This window comes from Stenella coeruleoalba, assembly GCF_951394435.1.
Source record: "Stenella coeruleoalba genome assembly, chromosome: 2".
NCBI lineage: Eukaryota > Metazoa > Chordata > Mammalia > Artiodactyla > Delphinidae > Stenella > Stenella coeruleoalba.
This window is the reverse complement of record NC_137147.1, coordinates 179234837-179262490: the sequence shown is the minus strand read 5'-3', so window position 1 is coordinate 179262490 and position 27654 is coordinate 179234837. Positions and strand designations below refer to the sequence as shown.

Here is a 27654-nt window from a genome sequence, read left to right as displayed (position 1 = left end):
GTGCTGTGGTAATGTTTCTTGCGGGTCTTGGAAGAGAGGGAACATTTGACAAGGAGAGACTAGCAACTGTTGGTATTAAAGGCAGATCCATCAGGAGTGAAAACCATCAAGACAGGAAAACCCGGGTTCCACGTGGGAAATATCAACTGTTCTAATCTGCCTAGACGACAAGTAGGAAAGCCCTGAGACAGGAGAGATTCTTTGCAAAGACAGTCCGAGCGCCCTCTGCCCTCTGCATACGCAGCCCTGTGCAGTGTTGCTGCCCCTCCACCAGCGGGGGGGCCGTGCTTTAAGCCACAGAACACACTGCTGTTTGGCTCTTACATCTGGTCCCCAAGAAGCCTTGCGGCTCCCACTCTGCCCCCCCCGGAACCCTGACATGTGAAGAAGCCTGGGGTCACCTCCTTGAGGAGGAGAGATGGTGACCGGGAGCCCAGCCAACAGTTGGCACCAACCCAGAGGGGGGAACTAGACGGTCCAGCCCCAGTCAGGCCACTGGATGACTGAAGCCGGGTGACTGGACCCAGGTGCGACCAGAAGAACCATTCAGCTCCGCACAGGCCAAACCAAACAAGCAAAACGGTTCTTTCCTCAGGCTACTAAGTTTGGGGATGGTCTGTTAGGCAGCAATAAGTAACTGATACAGGATCGTGCATTACCGCGGAGGGCTTTTAATGACAAATAGGAAAGTTTTAATTTGTTTTTTAATATTAGATTTGGTAGGCAAAGGGAACCACACCCTTTTATTGTTGCTGGGGAAAGGCACGACTTGTGGAACAAAGGCTTGTAATACATCTTCGGAGATCCAGTGACTTATGCAAATGAAGCCAGATCTTTACACCAGCTTTTTTCCTTAAATTATGAATCAAAGTAACTTAATGACTAACTTTGCCTTAACTAGTCACACTGAAAGACCATTTCCCGAAATAACTCAAAACAGAACATGAAGCTACTATGGTTAAGAATGTGGATTATACTTAGAGAATAATTTATTACCTCAAATACATTCTTTTTGCTGGATTTATCCTTTGAAGCCATCTCAATCGTTGCCCCCTTAAGGTCCACCGTGAACTCTGGTTTGGACTGATTACTCCCAAACTTCGTTTTAGAAAAAAGGAAAAACCTTTATGTTATATTCATGTACATGTGTGTATCCAAAAAGAATACGGCCAATTTTATATTGTTAACAGTAAATCAAAAAGGTGGTCACCTCAAATTCCTCTTCTCTTTTCGTATTATAAAATAACAATTCCTACTTTAAATTGAAATTGAAAAATGTAAGACATGATTATATATAGTTCATAGAAAAGGAAACAAAATGGCTCAACCTCCATCATTATAAGAAAAATACAAAATAAAGCCATAGTAAAATCTTTTTTCACCCATTACTGCAAAAACAACAAAAAAAGTTCGATGAAAAACTGCATTGGTGAGGCTACAGAGTAACAGGCCCTCATTTGCAAGTAGGATATGGATTAGAACTCCTAGAGAAGAAAAGCTGCTCATACGATATTTACAAATTTATAAAGACATGTATCCTTTGGCTCAACAATTCTATATTTTGGAATTTATTCTAAATATCTATGACTAGGTAAAATGATGTGTTCAAAAGGCGATATTCTTACATACATATAAATAATATCTGGCAGAAAAACAAGTTCTTTTCCACCTAGTAAATACTCTAAACCTGATTTCGTGCTTTCAAGGGTTATTTTCTTATCAACTATTTATGTTGTCAACAACTAACAATAACTTGTAAAAACAACATCCTAAGCCCCATGTTCTTCTATTCAGCCTTTGTTAGAAATAAAAACTAGAGCCAGGTGCTCTAAAGCCTCAGCAATTTAATGAGGAACCATGAACAGAAGAGGAAAACAGTGGACATGGGTGGTTTGAGAAGAAGCAGCACTTAACTATTATATTTTGTTAACCAGACAAGGAAAAGATTAGAAAATATCAGAAAATTTATGTTAAATATAGACCTACTCTGTATCTTGCCATCATAACTTAAATTTCTGTTTAGTCTGTTAACTGAGAATAGAAAATAGAATTCCTATGTTAGTGTAGGGTTTGGGGGTTTTAAAATCTTTAAGGGCTGATGAATTGTAATCTTTAAGGTCATAAAGATTTGTTACAGGAAATTTCATTTGCTAAAATATTTTCAAATTATGTTTGTCATTGGAAATGGATCTTACCCCCCAATCCTGTGATAACTTACCGCTATTCATAACATTAATGACTACTTCGTAGTTTCACATTTAAAAAACGGTTTGACTTCATCTGTTCCCGTTTACTTCATCTTTTCAGTGTGGACTTAAATAATATACTTGTTATAACTAAACAAAACTTAGGATGTTATATTGAATTTATTAGTGGAATCAAAACAAAATTTAGGGTATTTCATGGAATTTTATTAGTGGCATCATAATAAAATTCACAACAAAAATTTCAACAATTCTACAAAGCCTTTGCCTTCCTTAGTACCTCTTGTCATTCAAAAGACATGTAATTAATCATAAAGCTATGATGGGCACAGAAAACTTTCTGAGCAAATTTGATATATCTCAAAAGTCACAAAACTTAAATGGACACATTTAACAAAATGATAGAAATCAACTTAATTTAACTTGTCATCATGACATGTTCTGTAGATAGTTAGCTATAAGGTAAGATATAAGTAGCCAACCAAATAAGTTATAGCAACCAAATACAAATATCAATACAATCACATAACATGGAATGCTATAAAAATGCTTCAATGTGGTTGGCAAAATTTCGGGTTTGTTATCCATTATTTCTCAAAATCTAGTCCTGCTTTTCTCTACTGTAATCATCGCTCCAATGCATTCATGGCAAAGAAAACAGAACGACCGTGGCAAAGGACATGCAACAAGAAAACATACAGTGACAGCGGACACGGGAGCAGATTTTACATATGCGACAGCAGGCCGGCGGCTGACAGAGTTTGTCCAAGAAGAAAGCAGCGAGAGCAGGAGCTCAGAGACTGAGCCCTGCCGGCAGAATGACTTGATGGGAAAAGGGAAGAAAATGACGATGTCATTACAGTGCACAATGGCAAAATGACGTACAAGAGAAAACCATAACAGAACCAGAGAGGACAAAAACAGGACTCCGTAAGCAGGTAACACAGGCCAAGCTGCATCTCCAAAATATTTTTCAAAGGCCCTAGAATTTATCTCAGAGTATTTTCTGACTTCTGAATTTATTCTATAAATTCATGTTTTATTTTTAAGATGAATGCTTTATACAACTTACTTTAAGCTAACTTGTTCTCCCGTATACTCACAATGGAAGCCTTGGGGGAATGGAGAGGAGTCCCTGAGCCCCTCCTATGGCCTGCGGGCCTTGTCCTCTGGTCCCTGTCCGCGTCCTCTCTCGGGAGAGGCCCTGCCACCCAGCTTGCCCTCCCCATCCTCTAGGACAGTGGAGCTCAACCAGAGGCAATTCTGCCACTTGGGAACATCTGGCAATGTCTGGAGACGCTTTCAGTTGGAGGTGGGGTGCTGCTGTTACCTGCTGAACCCCCCAATGCATAAGACAGTCCCCACAACAAAGTATTATCTGGTCCAAAGAAGCCACTGTTTTTAGAAATTTGAAAGCATCGTATAAATGAATTTGAACAACTACCAATATCTGTGGGGTGACTTTTGAAATACTCAAGGAATATGAGTATTTAAATCTGCAGTGAACACAGTGTATGTTGTGTCGTCTTGTGACTGTGCACGTGCTGGTCCCCCTGTTACAGTGTAAGCTCTGAAGACGGGGGTCACGTTACTCACTTCTGAACCCCGAAGCCTAACACCAGGCCCAGAACAGAGCAGGCTTTTATGTCTGCTGAACAAATGAGGTGAAGGAAGTAAGAAAAGAGAAAGTATAATTTAAGTTACTGATACAACAACCTGGGAGATAACTAATATTTTCCGGAAAACAAGTGACGTCTACCTATCCCGAGGAGAAGGAAAGGCTCGGTGGCCTCTGGATGATACAGCATCGGTGTGAAATCTTCTTACAGTGGAGCTGCGTGGCATATGCACATTTCATTTACTCAGTTTTTACTACCCATGAAACCAAAAATAAACACGAAGCATGAATGGTTTTCTAAAAACAGAGCTTCAAATGTATGGATGGATTTACTCAGCGTCCCATCGATGAGTATATGCCCTGGAGTAAACTGTAAGATCTGAACTGGCTATTTCTTCCAGGGGATCTCGGTATAGGTTTTTGCAACAAGTGTGACACTAATCTGTAAAGAACCATACTTCTCCAGCATGGCCCCGGAACAAACCATCTGAACCCAACTGAAGGAAAAGCAATCTCTTCTAACATCAAAGGAAAAAACTGGCTCTGCGAGAGACTGACTTCTCACAGCATCTTCCCGAGAGACACTCAAGGGAAATTTTCACTACAGGTGATTTCTGTCCTTTGGGCTTATGTGTTAGCCTCAGGTTAGGTGTGATTTCACTGTATAAACAGGGTAACATTTTACCTACGGAAGATCTAGCTGGTGACCGAGCAGGGAAATAAAGCTAGGATTCTTTCAAACCTTTTTGAACAATCCTAATTACTGGGTTAATTAAGAAGCATCTTGCATATTTCATCAATTTTTAATATTCATGAGTGTGTATATGCCAAAATATATTACACACACTTACATGCTTTTTATTTGAATAATCTTACTAGCTTTTACTTAGGCCACTTAAATTAGTTTTCGTTCCCTTAATATGTGTTACATATGGGAAGAAAAAGCAAGGCAGTTTGAGATTTTTTAATTAGCCATAAAATAAAAATTAAGAATTGACTGTATAGCCAAGCATTTTATCATATCTGTTTAGTTTTTAAGACTATAAAACACCGTGTGACTATATTTTATTTAATTATACCAACCTGAAATGACTACCATAATGTACTGTATTATTAACAACATATTAATAAAATTTCATTTAAAGGCAAAAATTCAAAGAGTGAATCTCTAAAGTTAAAACTCCATTAAGAATTCTCCAATTTCAAAATTGGCTAGCTCAGGGAATTTTAAGCTACGCTTCTGCTATTACCACATGGTAATGCTATAACACAACTTTAGCTGATAAACAGAAATACCCCACACCCTCTGTCGGCATTAGTTTTAATCATGAGTTCTGAATTATGTAAGGTCCCCAAGAGACCTACATAAAATGCAACCAGACTGTACTAATGGTTCTGTGCCAGGGTATTCACTTAACATCTTCAATTTTTTTTTTAATTTCATTTTCTTTAAATCACATACATATCTGCCTACCTCAACGATGCCTCACGTACCACAATGATCTATGTACTTGCTTTATCTGTATATACCACAACCTTCAATCTTTAGGGGTCAGTAATTATCAAATAAATGACCATTATCCAGCTTTCTTCAGGAACTTTTTTGTTATTTTAATCTCTAATTGCTTCTCCATTCCTTTTCTTTCATTCACTTCACTCAGTGTCAAATAAAAGTTGAGCCACAAGTAGGAAGAAGAAATAACTGCATCTTCTTCTAGAAATGCATTAATATAAACAAAAAAGTATCATATGCTTCACCTCAGGGGAAAAAGGAGAAATAATTATCCATTTACTTTAAGACAAGTCAAACAAAAATTTCAGTCTTTTAATCTGGAAAGCATATCACAGGTCAGTTCCACCATACTGGCTGGCCAGAGAGCAAATCAAAGCATCAGTGAAGCAAAAGAGAAGAAACATTCCAGAAAGTTCACATTCATGCTCAATCCAGCAGATCTGGGGGGTTGCCATAGCAGAGTATTTGAGGACTAATATGCTCTGTGGCACTCCTGGCTCAGAACAATGTTACATGGCTGCACTGTAAACGCAGAGGACTAAAATTTGCTTGAATTTTACAAATGGATTTCTCTTTTATCAAACGTAAAGTCAACAGGTCCTGTTAATTTTAAATCAACTCCGTAAGTGTAAGAAATACTGGTTAAGGCAGGATATAAAGCAGACTAAAAACATTAGATTAATTTCATTTTAAAACCTTTTTGGAAATACCCAGAGCATGGACTCTGGAGCCAAAATGGTACCCAGATCTGTCACTTAGTAGCTGTAAGACCTTGAGCGGGGCACTGAACTGTTTTATACTTCATTTTCTCATCTCCAACAGGGGGAGAGGGAATGATAAACAGTACTCTCCCAGAGTTAAGAGGATAATATATATACCATCCTCTACACTTAGAACAGTACCTAATATATTTTCAGCATTCAAAAAATGTTAGCTATTGTGATATGTCACAAATTATAATTTTTGGTATTTGTATTACAAATAACCAAGGAGTAGCGATAGTAAACACTCAAATATACAAAAAGCTTCAAAGTCCCACAGGTAATGGTGACATTTCTTTTTCTTCTCAAAGCTGGCTGATGTCATATATAGACATGGAAACCTGACTAGCATCCAAGGGTCAGATCACCTTGAATTGGTGGGGCTTGTCACATGACTGCTTATTTTCTGACTAAATATCTGAAAGAGCCAAGTCACAGACACAGGAAAGCTTTGGCATCCTGAAAACAGACCAAGAAATATATGTTCTCTAATACCCAAGTAGTAAGGTCACCTTTCAGTTCAATGCATAAAATGTAATTGGTTGGTTTTAACAATATGAGTCAGACTTTTCTAAGTGGCCCTTTTCTTTCTCTTGTGAGTCAAAATGCATCTTTAACTAAGGAAACCTCATTTACTCTTATTTGCAAGCTAGCGGTAGCTGGGAGGACTCTGGAATACTTCGTGAAGTTCAGGTGCAACACCACCCACGTAATTTACATGCAGAAAGCCTCCAAAGAAAAGAAATACTTGCCCAACTTGTGCTACTTCCTTGAGTTTTGGTAAACAGTAAAGATGAACCCTGCAACACGGCCCAAGAAGACAACCAGTTCTTTCTGTAATGATAAAGACGGCCAATTAAAGCTCCGTATCCAGTTTTCCCCCCAAATTTAAAAACTTAAAACCTACTTAGCTGTTATCAATGTTGTCCACAATTTACAGTCATACTGACATTCCAACTGTTTTTACTGGGGATATAATTCTAATGGAAATGACAACCATTTTATGGTCCCAAAACTAATGAAGTCAACGAGAGATGTAAGTTATCAGAATAACCACACACCTAACTATGTGCACATGGGGGTAATCCAGCACATCTGTGATCAAGGACACTAATTTAGAGTCACATGAACTGCACACTGCATTTGGCAAGAATTCTTATTCACAATTAAAAATTCGACAAACATGCTCATTTTACCTAATCCTCTGTAGATACAGATTGTTTTATATCTCTTAGTTATCTTCCTTCCCTTAATAAGGCTATACCAGGTAAGCAGTAGATCGTATAAATCACATGCTGGTTGATAACTAAGGTTACTACTACTAAAATGAGGCTTTTAAAAACTCTTTCCTAAATTACAAAATCAACACACAAACTATATCAAAACTCTGAACGTAGAAATGTATACAGAAAAAGGCCCCATTTTTTCTCCTTCAACCGCCTCTCCAGAGGTAACCAGTGTTTACGTTATAAGGCAATTTAATTGCTGGCAGGCTAAAACGAACGTCAAATGTATCTTCCACAGGAATTTATTAAGGCTCGCCTTACAGCCAAACATATGGCCAGTTTTGTGAAAACTTTATAGGCACTCAAAAGAAGGTTTATTCTCCATACTCAGAATGTAGAATTTAATATCTACCAATTAGACCTACTTGATTATTTTACGACTTTTTATGTCCACTTGAACTTGAAAAGTGAAATAAAGTTTACTCTTACTGAATCTCTATTTTTCCTTTTATTTCCTGTTGTTTTCCTTATGGTCATTAACATTACTTACTCAGTGAATGGCTATTTCTCATGAGATCTTCACTGTGGACTGATCCACAGTGCTTTATCATTTTAAAGATGCTTAGTGCCTTCCCCCTGAGTTGAACCTGTCTGCTATTAAGATCCCTATTCCTGCTTTACTTTTTATGCCTTTGATATGCGTTATTTGTTTTAACTTTTCTGAATCGTTTTTCAGATGTCTCTTTTGTATGTAATATTGAACTGGGTTTTGCTTTGTGTTCCAGTCTGAGCACCTTTTTCTTTCAACGGATGAATATAGTGCATTTACATTTATTTATACTGATACGACACATACGTTTGGTACCTGTTCTGTCATCGTTTTATTATATTTTCACTTTATTTTATTATTTTGTTTTGTGTGGACCTCAAGATATTTTGGAAGGATTTATTTTCATTGGTAAATTTATTTTATATTCCATCTTATATTTCTTTAGATAATATCTAACTTCTCTATGCTGAAAAATGCTAAACTATATTCCCACTTTAAAATATATATATATGTATTTCCACTTTAAATAAACTTTTTGAGTTTAATTTTCAAAATAAAAAAAAATGTAGAATGTGTATCTCAGAACAAATATTGAATATTTGGATACTGAATGAATGACAGTATCCAAATATTGAGTTGCAGGTAGAATTAGTCACACCTTTTTCATGGAACCAATTTTTTCCTGAACAAACAACTGACGGATACACTGATTATTTAGACTTGACTACTTGGCAGGTAGACGTTATCTCAAAAATAAATGAAGTGAGCCTTTCATTTCAAGGAAAATAAATGATAGTATATGTTCACAATAACAAAGCTTTCAAACAGAAAGCAGAATTCTGGAAAACTTGGCACATCTGCCACTGTGAGGCTGACAATATTCTAAAACTTAGTGACTTTGATGATGATATTACTGATTTATGATTCTTTGATATTGTAAAATAAAATGTGCCAACATTTGAAAAATCGGCAAACTTAGTAAACCAGTATTTTCCAAATGACCTACAAGATGCTACAAAATTATGCATAGGTAAAGATTCATTCACAATGCAACACAGGCCCATGGACTTTAATGTAACTGAGTACTGAAAGTTCAAGGACAGTTTTTCAGAATCTTCATTGCAACTAACATTTTTGGCGTTTTGGTGTAGCAGAAAAATACGCACAATTACCTGAGAAGGCTATTAAAATATTCCTCCCTTTTCCAACTTTATCTATGTAAAGGAGCATTTTCTTTATATACTTCAACCAAAATAATATGTTGCAACAGACTGACTGCAAGCAGAGATGAGAATCCAGGTGTCTTCCGTTAAGCCAAATAGTAAAGATTTCTGAAAACATAAAACAATGCCACGCTTCTCATGGAAGTTTTCGGCATGAGAAAATACAGGGGGTTTTCTTCATAAAAGATGTTATTCATGTTAACATGTAACAGGTTATTAGTTTTAAAAGAGTTAATAGACGTTCTTAAAATTTCTCAGTTTTAATTTTTTACAGTAAATAATTCTAGATAAACTATATAGACAAAAGTTCTTTGCACTAACCAATAATTTTTAAGAGTTTAAAGAGGTCCTCAGAACAAAATGTTTGATAAACACTAAAATACAGGAAATTAAAATACCACTGTGCTCAGCTCTATATAAATAAATTTGAATATAATGAAATGGATGATATTCTTAGGAGAAGTATTCCAAAAAGCATTCCAAAGTAAGTAGAAAATCTAAAAAACTAATTATCACAGGAAAAATGACAGCAATGAAAACAGGGAAAGTGGCCAAAGACCTACCTGCACTACATATGCCCAAAAGGGAGAAAAGAAAAAAAGATCCAATTCACATGACTTCTACCAAGGAACAGCTTCAGGAACAGGTAATTGCAGTATTTGTAAAGCTATTTCAAAGCACTTAAAAGAAAAACTTCCAAGTACCAAAATCTGACAAAGTTCAATTAAAGCAAATCTAAAAAACTCAACTACATGTAAATTTTAAACTCTTACTTAAACAACAGACTGATCTCACTTTGGCTATAAAACCCTAGCATTTCAGTGGTTTTTTAAAACTGGGGAAAATGGAACTTACCTTACAAAGAGTTAATTTCCTTAATTTATTAACCAAAAAAAACCAACAACCCAACAGAAAAAGAGACAAAGGGTATAAACTGATAATTCGAGGACAACAACAAAAAAGAAATATAAATGGCTTGTGGTACTCTACCCCACTAAAAAGGAACGCAAGTAAAAACACCATTTTCTCTCAAATCTCTATTAGCAAAGCTCAAAGAGTTTGACAACGTACTGAATGGGCAAAGGCGTGGAGAAATCCAAGGCTCCTGAGGTTGGAACTGACTGAGGGCCTTAGGGCACAATTTGGAATTGTATGAAAAGGTCCAACTGCATATGGCCTAGCAGTTCCACTTGCATAAAATATGTTCTGCAGGCATATCTACATACTTGCAAAATGAACCGTGCAAGACACTGAGGGTAATACTGTTTGTAATAGCAAAAAATGGAAACATCCTAAATGTCTACCAATAGACACACTTGCAAATAAATAACAGTTAAATAAACTATGATGCAGCCATACGACATACCACTATGCAGCAGTTAAAAACTATGTGTCAGCTGCACATGCAATGAAATGCACCATCTCCAAGAGAAACTGTTAAAAGACTGTGTTAAAAAAGTTAATCTATGCATATGTAAATGTATCTATTTTCTATCTCTGGAGGAAGACAGTACACCTCACTAGACATAACTGGTTACCTCTGGGGAGGGAAACTGATGGCTGGTCACTGACTTCTGACCACATGTTTTGTGTATGTTTGTATTTTGCCATGTGCATTTATTACTTATTGAAAAAAATTTTAATAAAGCGAATGCCTGCTCAGAATCCTCCGCCTTATCACCTCCGAATTTAATCTCACCTTTAGAAATAGGTCAAGACAAAGAAAAATTTTCCTCTACTTCCTGACAATCTTATATCCATCATATCAGAAAACACATTTGAAATTCTTTGAACCTGTTAATCACTTCTACTAGAATATAATTATATTCAGTTTTTATTTATATCGATCAGATGAAACATGTGAGAACATTAATGATCTGTGTACTTACCGAACCTTTTTCCCGTTTTCAGTAATCTTTGTTACATTTAATAATCCGTATTTCTCTTGACCCTATGATACGGAACAGAGGTATTACTGTTTATAGATCATTCACACAGACAGTGAAGTCCAAATTCTTACATAGGACTGAATCAAAATGATCTGGTGCTCTAAATATTAGCTTAAAAGAAAAGATCAGTCAGTGTGTAATACGGTTAGTTCTAGACTACCTTAAGAATATAATTTCCTAATACTTCCGTAAAGTTTTTCAGTTATTTTTGTAATTAAACACTTGGTCTGGGCTTCCCTGGTGGCACAGTGGTTGGGAGTCCGCCTGCCGATGCAGGGGACACGGGTTCGTGCCCCGGTCTGGCAGGATCCCACATGCCGCGGAGCGGCTGGGCCCGTGAGCCATGGCCGCTGAGCCTGTGCGTCCAGAGCCTGTGCTCCGCAACGGGAGAGGCCGCAACAGTGAGAGGCCCGCGTACCGGGAAAAACAAAAACAAAAAAACACTTGGTCTTCTCAAGGAATAGCAGCCATAAGGTAAAATCAAATTAAATTTCCACATGAACGCTACAAATCAGCACTGGAAAAATGATTTATGACTTCCTGTTCAAACCAAGTGATACGATGCTATAAATACCACAAAAAAGGAACCGTTTACTTTGCTGTCATTTTAGAACAGTGTAGTCGGGAAATTATTTAAGATACTAACCTACTTTGTCAGAATGTGAAAATAAGTAGGTAGAACAAACGCAGTGACTGTATTTAATAAATTACTTAAAAGTAAGTGGCACTATGCATAGAACTGGCCTTAATGTGGCATAAAGAATTCAATATGTTGCTTCATTAAACGTATTATCAGATGGCAAATTGAGCTCTGGACAAACTAGATCTATTAGTCAGCTGATGTAAAAAACAGCAACACAGCTTTATCATCAAACCCTAGGAAGGCAAAAGTCACTGTGCTCGAGTTAAATGTTATCTTAAAATTCTTCCAGGTGGAACTGAAGAAGCACTTTCTCATTGCTCTAGCCTTCTATAGTCAAGTGAATTTAATCAAAATGCGCTTGTGCCCACAGCAATCAGCCGTTAGTGAGCACTGTCTGAAAACGACCAAGCAGCCAACTTTCCTTCAGTTAAAACACACACACACAATACACACACACACAGGAAAAAACAGTCTCAATGCAGAATTTATTTCTAACTATTTACCTCAGCTATTCTCTCAATGTACTTTAATTAGAAAAAAACCTCTTTCTTGTATGAGAGATAAACATAGCATTATTTTCTCACTAATGTCTAAAAGATAATGTCTGAAAGTTCTGCCTGGTCTGATAATAACTCACATCTATAGACAAAGCTGACAAACTATTATGTTATTCACTCTTGTTATACTGGGAACTTGGGAAATATCCATATTACTATAATTTTTTCACAAAGCATAGGTTGGATCTCCTTAGATATGCAAGTCTGATACATGTCATAAGAGCTCTCTGTTGCCTCTCAATAAAAATATCAATTACACGGTGGTAAGTATGCACAGTATGTTAAGTAAGAACTTTCCCAATTTACCATCAGAAGCAGGGAGGGAAAGAAAAACTTTCAATGATCCAGGAACTAAGTAACATTAATCTGAGAGGATGGGCGCTGGTGATGGGAGCACAGGAACTGGAAGGGCGGAGGTGGGAACAGCCTATTAAAAAACACCAAAGCTGGAACTATGCAGGGTGAAAAAGCAGAGACAGGAAGGAAATGCCAGCATCAAAACAGGAAGAAAAATGGAAGGGACAGCAGCAGTGACAGACGGCCAAAGCCTACGGGGGAAAGAGATGCTCTGGATCAGGGATTCTTACCTGAGTCGTGGCTGGACCAACACCGCACATAATCGTGCGTGTACATGCACCACTCAAGGGAAAGGCCCAGAGCTCCCATGAAATTCTCACAGGGACCAAGACCCAAGCACTACTGCTCTAAGCGGTAAGCACTCTCACGTGAACATAAAATAAGAACAAAACGTGCCACGTCCCAAACGCACCAATACAATGACCATTACCACGCGGTGTGCAAAGTCCAAGTGCTCTGAGGAAGGCATACCTAACTCCACCTGAGAGGGGAGCAGGGAGGAGGAGAAGCTTCCCGGAGACCCTGACCCAGGAGCGAGCAACAGGAGTCGGCCACACAGAAGCGACGGACAGGCGAAGGCACAGAAGCTGGAAGCGCATCATCCCTACGAGGCTTAGGTTCCCTCAGCGTACGGGGCGCAGCAGAGCAGCAGCAAGGGGGGGGGGCAGCGGAACGACAAGGCGGGAGCAGGGGACGCAGTGCCACCGGAACAGTGTTCTGGTAACTCCTATCAATGCAAGAGGTGCTGACGGCCTGGCCCAGGGAGAGGCCTGAGAGGGTGAAGAGGGGCCACACGTGAGAGCGACTCGGAAGGCAGGACTGACGGGGACAGGACGGGAGGTAAGAGGCAAGATCGGGGGGACTCCCAAGCTTGAGCAGCTGGGTGGCTGGGGGCCCTCAGCTGCAACGACAAGCTTTAGAGGAGCCGTCCCTGACCCCTGCGGTAGGAGCTCCTCTGCCCTCCAATGACTGACGACAGCCCCGAGGTTGTTTCCTTCGTCGCACCTAATGCAAAGCACGATTACGTATTACTTATTCGCCACCTACTGTCAGGCTGTCCGTCGAGACCACATCTGCTGTGCTCACCATGTATGACAGCGCCCAGCACAGCGGCTAGCATGGTGCCGGGGCTCAACACATGTGTGTTGAAGTAATTAACCAACAAAGCAGCCGTGCTATCACACTACCAAGAAATGTAAGAGAAGGTCAGTGATGGAGAAAATAAAGTTTTAACTTTCAAACACTGAAGTTCTGAATTTGACATAAAAGTGACAAGCAGGCAGATACAGGTGCAGATTTCAGGGCGGAATTTAGGCAGATTACCATTTCATACTGTTTGGTGTACTCTTCTCTACTTAACATGATTCAAAGTCAACCAATGTTTTTGTGTAGCTTACTAAAATAACTTCATAAAAATACCTTGTTAAGTCCTTTAAAAACTGCCCATACTCACACATGAATATTTCTTAGTCTAAATATGTCGATACTCTAAGGGAAACTTCGTGTTGAAAATAAGCAGGAATGTTTTAATATGAACTGGCAAAACATGGTTACATTTTAACCAAAAATATTGTAGTAAGATTGTCCTATCCTAATTAAGGCAAGAAAACAATAAAATGTCAGTTCTATTGAGTAATCTGGGAAAACTTCCACAGGTTCATAATCACTTTGCAGGCTCCAGAATTTCTAATCGATTTTACATTCATTTAGTAAGATAAGCATTTCCCAGTTTTGGCTAATAATTATTATATATCAAAATCAATACCTCCCATTAAAATCTTTATCTTCAGTTAATCATGTTATAATCATGTAATAAAAAGATTCTTTCTCTACAGAGTAAGTAACCTTGCCCTGTGATATGCTGAAAAAGAACCAGTGTGACAGAACTTCCAGAGAAGGTAGATCCATGCAGACCTTCAAACTAGAGGCTGCCATGCAGAGGGGAGGAGAGGTGGGGAAAGGGGCAGTGACTGCTTAATGGTAGGGGGCTCCCTCTGAGGGGATGAAAGTGTCCTGAAACTGGGCAGGAGTGACAGCTACACACATTTTAAATACACTAAAGCCACTGAACTATATACTTTAAAGTGGTTAATGGCTAATTTTATGTTATGTGGATTTCACCTCAATTAAAAAAAATGTTTAAAGAACCAGTGTTATAAAAAATTGTTAAAATCATGTTTTTAAAAAAGGCTTTAGAATAGTAATATTCAATGAAAAAAAATTAGCCGATTTGTCCACTAAACCCTTTTGGTAACGAACGTGTTGAAATGCCCTTTTCTCCAAAGTGGGTAAAGCATTTTAATACCATAATTGGAAACACAAGGTCAAAAGTTCAAGTTTCCAAATTATATACTTAAAATTGTACTCAGTATTCAGTAAATGAGAACTTTAAAATGCATATCCTCATAGGCACACTGGGACAAACAGAGACGAGGTTCTTAGATCAGCCTACAAACTCCTATTTAATCCACGTGTGGCAGTCATATTTTAGAGAAATATCAATTTTAAAAAAATGTATACACTACCTATTTCAAAAAAGGACTTGAGGGCCTCCCTGGTGGAACAGTGGTTGAGAGTCCGCCTACCGATGCAGGGGACACGGGTTCATGCCCCAGTCCGGGAGGATCCCACATGCCGCAGAGCGGCTGGGCCCGTGAGCCATGGCCACTGAGCCTGCGCGTCCGGAGCCTGTGCTCCGCAACGGGAGAGGCCGCAACAGTGAGAGGCCCGCGTACCGCAAAAAAAAAAAAAACAAAAAAAAACAGGACTTGAAGTAACTATGAAAAATAACAATGCATTTGAAAACTGGAAATAAGACAAGAAAAAATGAACATGTTTAAAATTTAGATTAAGGGATGAAATTTTAATGTGGTTTGATTGGAGGAGACTGAATGAAAGCATCATATGCTACGTGAACAAAGCCTGTCCAACAAGACCACGTGTTCTATGACTCCACGCATGTGGAGTGTCCAGAAGAGGCAGACCTAGTGAGATAGAAAGCACATTGCTGGTCGCTTAGGGCTTGATGGGATGTGAGGAGAGGGGTGACAGCAACGAGTACTGCTTTTTGAAGTGATGAATGTTCTAAAATGACTGTCCTGATGGTTGCACTTATCTGAACATACTAGAAACCAATGAACTGTACACTTTAAACGGGTGAACGGTGTAGTATGTTAGTCATATTTCAATACGGTTTTAACAAAAAAATAAAATAAAAAAAGAGAGATTCAATAGGAAATCTGCAGAGATTTAAAGATGCCATGAGGTAACTAACACTGATTACGATGTCAGTTTCTTTTTCTTACCACTAAGGCTTTACACCAACCAGATTTTAACTCACAAAGAACCAAAAAAAAGAAATCTGCTTGTATTAACTGGGTAAGAGTGGGAAAGACAGGCAAAAGACTCCATTCAAACAGGGCAAGAAGAGAAGAGGGAGCAGAGGCTGCAGGAGGAAAGAAGAGACTCTGGGGAGCAGAAGCCCGGGGGAGCCAGACTGGGGCTTGGGGGGAAGGACGCTGCACACTTACAGGGAAACAGAACAGCCTCAGCAGAATTAACAGAGCTGTTCCTGTTTTCCACCCCAAGGTAAATGAAGAACGAAACAGAACCCTGCTGAGGCAGTTCCTTGCCGTGGCCACCAGAGGGGACCCTGAGTCTGGGGCAGTCAGGTGACTGGCAAACTCTTGTGAAAGGGGTAATTGCCAGGGGGAATAATTTGCAAACCGTCCTTTTAACTCCCATGCGAACACTTATAAACTCATGTTTCCAGGATTACCAAGAAATTCCCTTTTACCAAAATGTAAATAATTTATAAAAGGTCTTCTCAGAAGTTACATATTACCCATATTTAAAATAAGTTAAAAAGCGTTTGTGCCTCTTTTCTAGATGGATGGACAGATTAAGAATACTGCAGTAACAGCACCTTACATTCGTACAGGAAATCCTGACAATACCACTAAAATCATGTTCACTTTGATCTTTATTTAATGTTCATGCACCCAGGACTGTGTTAAATAATGCAAAAGGTAAAAAGTATTAGAAAGCAGCCCCTCTCTATCTCTCTGAGTCCCTTCAAAGTTTAAACCCTTAGCAGAGAGCTGAGGGGCACATGAGGTAACTTTCACACCATTAATGCCATCACTGACTTGAGAGCTCAAAGAAAAAGAAGAGATGCTATTATGCTGAGGTTAGTGTGGGCAGGCCCTAAGGGGTCATCCCACTGGTCAGCACAAGATTAACTGTAGGTGCAGAGAGGCTGAGGACCACGGTAGGCAGGGAAACCACCTGTGCAATATCAGCAGGATGGGTGGACAACACGTGATAGGAACCAAAAGACCTGATTTGCTCAGGGGATGGAGAAAAGAGCCAGACAAGGAAAACAGCATCTGTGAGAAGCCTGTGCCTCTAGAAAGTCAGAAGTGCCCTAATAAACAAGAGTCTATTACAGTTTCTAAAATTAAGGCAGTAACAATAGAAGTTTGTCTTCTGGAAAGCTTTAAAAGTTTCATTTCTTCCTTTTGGCAAAACCCCACGGAACAGCGGCTCTATGGCGCTGGGGTTACGCTGGCCCTGCTCTAAGGAGTCTTTTCCTTGTCTAGTGGGGAAGACATTAACTGAGGGTTGGAAGTTCCTACAAGAAATAGGAAATGAGAAGAGTTACTCGATTTTATGGAATCAAGTAACATATAATTAAATGTTATTAAGAGTATCACAGGGAAACCTGACCAAATCTAGAGGATCTGAAGAAAATTCCGAGCCTGAACCAAGCTCTAAGGAATGACCAGAAATTGACCAGGCAAAGACGTCGGGGAAGATGGGTTTCAGTGCGTGAAGGGGCTGGAGCTGAAGAGCAGGCTCCTTTGCAGAGAGTAGAGTAGCAGGGCTGCAGGAAAACACGCAAGTGGGGGCAAGGAGGGGGTATGAGGACCCGGGACAGGCGCAGTGTTGCAGAGCTCGTCACAAAGTTGCATCCTCCTTCTAAAATGAAAGAAGAGCCGCTGGAGGGGAAGAGCAGGAGGGGCAAATCACAGGCTAGACTTGGGGACGGGGGCGCTGCAAACACCAAGATCAAGTAGGATTCCTCCAAAGTTACGACTGAAGAGAAGGGCTTCCCTGGTGGCGCAGTGGCTAAGAATCCACCTGCCAATGCAGGGGACACGGGTTCGAGCCCTGGTCCGGGAAGATCCCACATGCCGCAGAGCAACTAAGCCCGTAAGCCACAACTACTGAGCCCACGTGCCACGACTACTGAAGCCCACGCACCTAGAGCCCGTGCTCCACAACAAGAGAAGCCACCGCAGTGAGAAGCCCGCGCACCGCAACCAAGAGTAGCCCCTGCTCACCACAACTAGAGAAAGCCCGCACGCAGCAACGAAGACCCAAGGCAGCAAATAAATAAATGAATAACTGAAGAGAAGTCACTGTATCGCCAATATTACCTGGCCTAGGCTGGGCAATGCATTTGACAGCTTAGCGGGGGGGGGGGGGGGGGGGGCGCGCAGGAAGGCATCTAATGCTCGTTAAGAAGGAGGGAAATGATTCTTACCTTTGGACTGCTGGCCTGAGGAAGGAAGGGTGAAGTGTAATTTGACAGTATTCTCCAGGGATTTTTATATTTATGTTTAACAGCCAAACATAAATTCACTGCTTACAAATATGGTATACAAGTTGATCACGAAGATACCATATTTTACATAAAAGGGGGAATTTTTAAATCAATAAAATCTGATTTTTAATTTAAACCTATTATCTGATTATTTTTTGAAAGACTAATGAAATTTAATAGAAGCCCAAGAGGTATTTTTAAACATTACACTTAGAGAAAATTAATTTACTGAAATTGATTGAAGTAATTGGACTATATTATCTATAAGCTGCTATCATACTAACTGTATCTTGGTTCTTTGGTGAAGAGGGAGAAGACTCATTTTCAGGATAGCAGGGTTTTGAGGCAGTTGGAGATTCCTACAAGAAATAAGTAATGAAAAATGTTACTCTATTTCATATAATTATATTTCTCCCTCTACTGACAGTGGGAAGGCTTAATAAGAGATGCTAAGAAAAATTTTTTCCTAGTTATTTCCCTTCTATATTCAGCTACGAAACTAATATGGTACAGATGTGAAAACTACAGATATCATAAAGTTTGCGAAATATGGCATATTTTATACCAATTACAGTAAATTTAAATACCGCATACGGAATTACTCAAAAGAAATGATGCATGTTGCCTTAAAATCATGATGTTGCATCAGCTTAAATTAACCATATTTAAAAATAAGTAAAATCCAAACACTTACGGATAAAAATGTAACAGTCCCCATACTAACTTGCTCTTGGTATGAATCCTGGTTTAGGATTTAGGATTAGGCAAGGAATAGTCACAGGAACTACTTGGCAACTGCCAGAATGAGAACTTGTATTAAGAAATTAAATTGCTATTAATATTTAATATAATTTATAGCTAACTTTCCAATTATTAGAAATAAGCAAGATTGTTTAAAATGCAAAGAAGAAACCTCAGATTTACAGCTTAATAACTCACCAGGAAAAAAAAATATTTTAATGTCTAAGCCTACAAGAATATATAATAGGAGCAAACCAATAATGTGCATTTTTAAAGCAATTCTGCTTTGTTAATATTAAAACATGGTATGTGATTTCTACCTCAGATATCTGTAAAACTATTCATGGAGGATAAGACTGAAAAAACATTTTTTGGTACCAAGAGCCACTGGTAGCCAATGGTACCAATGGTATCTACCAAGCTCCATTTTTCTCTGTTCTCCTAGAAGCTCTGAATAATTTCAGGAAACGAGAATTAGGAAAATCATATGCCAATGTCTATTATTATTTTTCCTATAAAACCAAATGTTTACTTGGACATTCATCTTCACATCTGTATCATCTACTTTACTATACTTATGAAACTGGATAACGTACTGTTGATAAGCCTGGGAATTTGTATTAAATCACAATACAAAAAACCATTAATAAAATCCATTCACTTAGAAAGAAGTCTCCAGGTTTATATCCTGTACAATTCGTAAATACAGAAACCAGGTAGCAGTGAAACTGCTGAAGGTAACAACCTTAAAATCCAAGACCTACACTATAAATAGAGAAAACATTAAAATCATTATCAAATATATCTTTATAAAAATTAATTACATTTAATGTCCAAATATCAGTTTAGCTTCATTTAAGTATTTTTATTAACAGCTTCAGATGTTTTACTTTTCAATTTCTTGACTTCTAAAAGCGTCTAATATTAAAACACTCTGAGAAAAAGAGGAAAGATTTGATGACCCATAAACTATAAAATAAGTAATTGAATAAAATGAATGGTAATTACAACTTATTTTTCATGGCATTATCAGTCCTACAGAAATGAAAACCATAGCAAATGGAGTAATAATGTAAACACAACAATTATAATTATTATAAACAATTCTACATTTACCCATTTGTTTATGTATACTTATAAATGTATATGCACATATAAATACATCTTAATGTCTACAAGCAGCAGGTTTTGGTAAAAATCATACATAGGCAGAAACAAACAGATGTATCCATATACACACACACACGCACACACACCTAGCTCCACCAAGGCTGTCTGGCAACCGAATTAGGACCCATATCATCATAACAACATTCACTACATAGTATTAGGTTTCTCTGATTACCTTTCAAGTTGTACGCATTTCACCCCTTATCATATATTAGTCAGCTAGTTTGTTCTGGTATAGTCCCTCTTTTATAATCTCAAATCTTAAAATCGTGTATACTGTGTAATGATAAATAGAAGAGTTTACTTGGTGAAGTAGCTATCTATGACTCCATTTATAAAGGTGGGGGGGGGGAGACATGTCTACCCCAAAAATAAGTAGAGTTCTGGTCTCAAGAAAATCACGTTATCACATGCTGAAACAATTAGATGAAAAAGGATACATAATAAGAACTTCATGCAGGTTATTCTAATAATAGACTGAAAATGAATCTCAAGAAAGATTATAAGGGAGTAACACATTTTAAGTCTACGTCACTAAAATAACCATCCCTTTTGTTCTAGTGCGAAGAGGCAGTAGAGTTGGCTCAACAACGGCTTTCACACTAGAGCTTTCATTACATACAGTAGGAGCTTTCTGTATACACTGAACTGTAATCTGGTTCTTGGAGTTAAATGAATGTTTCTATTAAAATCTCTAGGACTCTTACCTACACAGGTTAACCTCAATGCTAGTATACTGGGTTGGCCAAAAAGTTCATTCGGGTTTTCCCACAAGCGCTTATGAAAAACCCAAAGGAACTTTTTGGCCAACCCAATATTTTCAAGCATTCTTCAATAGACAGACTCCAAAATTTCATTCCTTTAATATGCCCCCTACACTCAACCACATCACATCCTTACAGATAGAAATCAGAAGTACTTGTCTGACTGACTGACTGACTGAGATAATTTAGAAAGGAATTTAGGACTGAAAGCATACAAACACAGAGAAATATGCCTCAGGAGAGTTCATCCTGTTTTCACTAACTACCTAAAAATGCAGGAAACATTAATTATGTCAAAGGAGCAGCCTGGTGGTAAAATAACAGAGTCCCCAGCGACCAATATTTTAGCTTTAGGGTGTTTCCACCACCCTCAGATTTTAACATTAGTATGTCTGCTGTTCTACAAATTCGTACTAATTTCCTATTCTATCCCCAAAATGAAGTCACAATGTAAAGATGTAACTCACAAGGAAATTCAAAACTTCATGGCTTTTCCAATCTCATGTTTGCATCAAAATCCATTCCCTGGGGCTTCCCTGGTGGCGCAGTGGTTGAGAGTCCGCCTGCCGATGCAGGGGACACGGGTTCGGGCCCCGGTCCGGGAAGATCCCACATGCCGCGGAGCGGCTGGGCCCGTGAGCCACGGCCGCTGAGCCTGCGCGTCCGGAGCCTGTGCTCCGCAACGGGAGAGGCCACAGCAGTGAGAGGCCCGCGTACCGCAAAAAAAAAAAAAAAAAATCCATTCCCTATTTGAAACAGAGAACATGACTTCTCAGAAACACTTGTGCAAATAGCACTTATGGAAACAGGAGGAGCAGGGTTCCAATCTTCCCTGGGATGGGAAAGTTAGTTAAACGTCTTTACCGTTAAACCTCCTAGAGACTGAAGACAAACAATAACGGATATGTGACTTTAAAAAGAGATTATGAAAAAAAACCTGTCACCTACTAGGCCCAAATGTATCATGGAACACATCGTTATGCCACCTGTCAGTCAGTCCACTGTGCAAAAATCAAAAAACTTCAATACCAAACCCCACTCCGGGACTAACTGATATGACACACGATAAACCAGTCATCACCAAGGTATGAGGTTCAGCTGAGGAGAAAATACAGCATAAAGAACTTGGCGAAGTTCGCAGCAGATGTTCTCGGAAGGTCCTACCTTGTCATTGGCGTCCAGCACAATGGTGCTATGTCTCCACTTTGTCAGCACTATTGGTTCCTGCAGCCGCCTGTCCAGACTCCTACTTTTAATAATTTCTCTTTGCTGCTGAGATGAGGCATTATACTAAAGAAAACAAATTATACCTCATAAATAATAGAAACAAAAGTGGAATCTAAACATGCTGGCTCCGAGTGACACATGGTGTTAGGCAAAATTCACCACGTGACACTAACCTGAGTTCTCTCATCTTTGACCAGCACTGTGACACTATCAAGAAGATCACAGATTTGGGTACTGGAGAGACCAAGTTAATGTTATCTTTGGCAAAACACTTAATCTCCACAAGGCTACGTTTCATCAACTATAAAACAGATATAATGGAAATAGGGTTCTAAGGATTAAACAGTATAAAAAGTGCCAGATGTAGCCCTGATAGGTTCTCAATAAATATTAGTAGTTATAATTTATAAAATGAGGTCACTGGACAAATTAATTTTTTAAGGTTCCTTCTACTTCGAAAATCCACATGAATTCAATTTGTGGTTTAGGTTTTTTGAAAGATGCTTTCATATACAACAGTATTCTCACATTTAAAGGAGTTTTTGTTTTTACTTTTACTTTCCACATATAGGCCAAACACACTATTATTTGTTTCTCTGAAGTGGTGAAACATAACCGAGTCAAAAGGCAGAGACGGTACTCCTTCCAAACACCAATCCTGAACATATCAGTTGTGTACAAAGGCTAAGTAATAACTACCAACTGAAAATGAAATATAAAATTAAGAACACATTATCAATAAGGTATTAGGTCTTGTGAGTGTCTGAAATGTCAAGTAGACCACCAGGCATAAACATTTGAGAAATGCGAGGTTTAAGAGTTATGCTGTTTTATACAGGCAGTTTTAATAAATTATAAATAATAAATTATAATAAAATGACAAAAGAAAATTCACCTGCTTTTTAAGGGCTCCTGAAACCAAAGGATACCTAATATCTACTTCTCTAAAAAGCCCAGTAAATCTTAAATTTTAATGACTCGTAATTTCAGTGAAATGTCTTATTATATGTTACACTACTAAATCTCAGTAATATATTATTTATATTGTTTTTAAAATTTAAAAACCTTCCAACATCTTTCTCCATAATATGCCATTTCTTCACTTTCCAAAATGAGTCCAGACAGGTCCCCCAAACTGTTTCCAAAGCTGTTACTTCGTTTTTTACATTAAAAACTTAACAAAGCCGGGCAAGCATATGTGGGTGTATGTTTTTCATTCACTGCTGCTTAATAAACCGCCATCGTAAAATCTGTCACAGAAGTTAACAAAGGGATCACTTCTAGAATGAACAAAGACGAAGCTTAAAGGCTTCCCCCCCAAAAATTCTGCGCCATAAATCACTAAGTGAAGAGAGACCGAGTTATTAAGCAGAGCTCCTTCCAGACAATCATCATTAGCAATAATTAAAATGTGCAGATGCGTGGAAGCTTGTGTATGGACTTTAATGGATACCTACCCTAGCTGTTGAGCTTTATAACTACAGTTGTTTAGAAATCCTTTCCAAGGGGCAAGAAAAACAATGTAAAATTAAACTGGGTAATATTCACAATTTAAAAGGTGCTGGTAATTTTATTAGGCAACAGTATGTTGATTAAAGCACCAATAAAATGTCATATAAAATCTAGTGTAGACAGAAGACAAAAATAAAGTGTCACATAATCAGAGAAAAGAAAAATAAGATGACACCACAGCTAAAATACACACACACACACGTGTAGTTAAACAAGATGGCTAAAACAACATTTTAGAAATCTTTTTAGAACACCTTTTTTCTTTTAAGAATTTTAATTGCAATTTTATTTGAATTATTTCAAACATACAAAAGAACAGCGACTATAATAAAAAACCCACCACAAGCTCCAGCATATCTAACATAAAACAGGTACCTTTTTTTTTTAAAGAAAAAAAATACTAGAGTCCTCTGAAGACATCTTCCAGATTCCATTCCTCTCCCTCCCTCCCTGACAGTACCATATAGTTCAGTGCTCACCATTCTCACGCACTTTACACTCTAGTACATATGTATGTGTCTGTAAATACACAGTACCTGTAAGCTTTTAGATTTTATAAAAGTGGAATATCACATGCATCAATCTTCAACTTGCTTTTTCACTCAACATGTTTTTATTAAAACAAAAAAGCCTGCATCCCTATCGGCGAGTGTGCAGCTCTAGCTCATTTGTGTTTCACTTCTGTGTAACACTACATTACATGCAGATACCACGATTTAACCATTCTGTTGTAAATGGACATGTCCGAGGTGGTAGTACTAATTACACTTCTACCGGCAGAACATAATACTTTGGACTGCCCTACTTGGTACTGTTGAACTTATATGCATTTGTGTATAAAAAATAAATGTATGCACACGTGCACACATTTTTAAAATTCTATTAGAAGAGTGAAATGTTATCTCTTTTGCATTCTCTGATTACTTATAAATTTGAACATCTTTTCATATACTTATTTCATGAATCTCCTCTTCTCTGTATTGCTTAGTCATATACTTCGCCTGTTTTTGACTGGGTTCTCTCTCTCACTAGTGTGTACAGAAAGAACCAAGAGGCTCTTTATATATTTAGGCTTCTAAGGCTTCGTAAGCTATGTGAGTTGAATGTAGCTTTTCCGTGTCTGAAGCTCATCTCTTGCCTTTTGTGTATGGTATCTTTTGTATCAAAAGGTGTTCTGTTGAATTTTATGTAGTTGTATCTGTCCATCTTTCCCTTTATAATTTTTCCTTATATAGTCTTGTTTAAGAAATCCTTCCCATTCTGAAGTCAAAGATATTCTTTGACATATTCTTTAGCTATTAAAGTTTTGCTTATTACGTTGACAACTGTCATCTACCTGGAATTAATTACTAGGTGTGAAGTCAAGATCTATGTTTATTTCATTTCTTCATGTGAATAACCAATAATCTTCCCAAAATTTATTGCACAGCCCACGCTTTATCTGTTAATTTGTGATGCCGCATCTGAGATTCCTATTCTGTTCGGCTGGTCTATTTCTCTACACATGTGCCCACAACTTAATCACTACAGCAGGAACCCCATCCCTACCCCCAGATTCTCCCTACTCAGGAACATTTTGGTTCTTCATAGACCTTTGTTTGCAAATAAAATTTACCATCAGTTCAAGACAAAAAAAAAGTAGGGACGGCGACAGGAAATGGAAATACAGTGAACTTACTGATCAATGGGGACATTTATAAAATTAAGTGTCCCAACCCAAGGTCATAATGGTGTATTGCACCATTTCAGGTCAACTTTAATGTCCCTCAATTCTGCTCTGAAATTTTCTTCATTAAGATCTTACAAACCAAACCTTCTGCAGGCGTATTCTTAGTTATGACTCTTCTTAGTGTTGCTGCTGCTTCCAATGTAAAAAAGATCTTTATTCCTATCACATTTTCAAATTGACTTTTTATTAGAGACATGGGTTCTTTTTAGGTTGATTTTAATATCATCACTCTTCAGTTTGCCGAATCTCCTGATTTTCTAATAATCAAAAGAACTGAATCTTTCAATTCATTTTTTTTTTCTTATTTTATTGTTGAATAGAAACACTGATGGGAAAGTTACAGTCTAGGTCCTAACTCTATTGGCAAAGCTTCTGTAATCGCACCATGAAGTATGAGATTTACTGTTGATTATATGATAAATAACCTTTAGCATGATGTAATATATCATTACATGTGAAGTGATCTTTTTGTAGAAACATATAGTTGGGTCATGGTTTTTTGTCATTTCTGAGAATCTCTTAACAGCTGTGTTTAAACCATTTACACTTAATGTAATTATTTATATGTTAGGATTTAAGTCTATTTTATTTGTTTTCTGTTCTGTTTATCATTCCTGTTTCTCCTTTCTGGCCTTCCTGTGGACCACCCTGAGGAGTTTTTACTATTATAGTTTAATTTACCTGTAGTTTCTTGAGTCTATCTCTTGTTACGGTTTTTTAGTGCTTGCTCCAGGGATTACAATGTACATACTTAATTTCTCTCAGTCTACCAATATCAGCATTTTACTATTTCAAGTGAAATGTGGAAACCTTACCAACAATTACATCATAGTACTCTCCCCTCTCTATGATATAGTTGTTTTAAATATCATCTCCGCCTACAATGAGTACTTCTTCAGAAATGTTATAATTTTTGCTTTAAAGGTCAAACATAATTTTTAAAACTCTCCTCAGATATTCACGCTTCCCATTGTACTTTCTTCATTCATAATGTTCCAAGTTATCTTCATTTATCATTTCTCTTCTAAGGACTTCCTATAGTAATTCTTTGAGAACAAGACTGCTAGTAATATATCTCTTACTTTCATCTGAAAATGTCTTCATTTCACCTTCATTCCTGAAGGATATTTTTGCTGGATGTACAATTATGGGTCGACAGGTTTTTTTTTTCAGCATTTGTAAAATGTTTCACCACTTCCTTCTGGCTTCACGGTTGCTGATAAGACATCCACGCCATTCAAATCATTATTACCCTACAGGTACTAGGTTGCTTCATTGAGCTGCTTTCAAGATTTTTTTTTGGAGGAGGAAAAAGGGAATTCTTTAATTTTCAGAAATTTGATTACAATGCATCTGGATGTGGATTTCTTTGAGTTTATCCTGTTTAGTCCTTATTCAGCTTCTTGGACCTGTTGATTTGTCTTTTGCACATTTGGGTGTTTTCAAACATTGTTTCTGCATATATTTTTCAGCCTCACACTCTTTCTCCACTTCTTCTGGAATTCTGATGAAATGAATGTTAGATCTTCTGTATTTTCCCACAGATCTCTGAGGCTCTGTTCATTTTCCTAAAATGTATTTACTCCTTCTGGGTCCAGGAGGCTAGCCTGGTGCATGCCTCTCATGGCAGTGGCAGAAGTGGAAGAGCAAGCCCTGGCACACAAGCCCATTTCAATACCATGTTTGTGGCACATCTGCTCATGTCCCACCAATGGAAGCAAGTCACATGACTAGACTGGATTCAGTCATGATGGTAACAGCAGGACAATACGCCCCATCCACAGCGGGAGGCCACTACAAAGGTACACAGCAGACAGCACTGATACAGGAGTGGGTAAGGAATGGGTCCAATGCTGCGATCTGAACAGCAGGACAATACGCCCCATCCACAGCGGGAGGCCACTACAAAGGTACACAGCAGACAGCACTGATACAGGAGTGGGTAAGGAATGGGTCCAATGCTGCAGTCTGACACCACAGGTAATCTGGTTGTCTACCCTTTGATCGCTTTTAAGATTGTCTCCTCTGCTGAGCTTCCATAGATCCAGTAAAATCTGGCAACACGTGTATTTCTTTTTCTCTCTCCTGGTCTGTACTGAGGGCATATTTTCCAGTTAAAAATGCATGCCTGGGGCTTCCCTGGTGGCGCAGTGGTTGAGAGTCCACCTGCCGATGCAGGGGGCACAGGTTCGTGCCCCAGTCTGGGAGGATCCCACATGCCGCGGAGCGGCTGGGCCCGTGAGCCATGGCCGCTGAGCCTGCGCGTCCGGAGCCTGTGCTCCGCAACGGGAGAGGCCACAAC

The 27654-nt window shown here is 38.4% G+C and overlaps 1 protein-coding gene across 8 annotated transcripts in view; it reads right to left on the bottom strand.

The window, feature by feature from the left end:
* Positions 1-27654, bottom strand: part of ARHGAP12 (Rho GTPase activating protein 12) — a 111544-nt gene that overhangs the window by 15530 nt on the left and 68360 nt on the right. For 7 of the 8 annotated variants that reach the window (XM_079914603.1, XM_079914604.1, XM_079914601.1 and 4 more), the window contains 5 exons: positions 22049-22174; positions 18494-18568; positions 10985-11046; positions 6849-6930; positions 997-1098 (listed from right to left, as the gene is read on the bottom strand). In XM_079914603.1, the coding sequence (XP_079770729.1) occupies positions 997-1098; positions 6849-6930; positions 10985-11046; positions 18494-18568; positions 22049-22174 (447 nt within the window). Of the gene's footprint in view, positions 1-996; positions 1099-2903; positions 3027-6848; positions 6931-10984; positions 11047-18493; positions 18569-22048; positions 22175-27654 lie in introns of all 8 variants that reach the window. The other variant, XM_079914608.1, reaches the window with a different exon arrangement.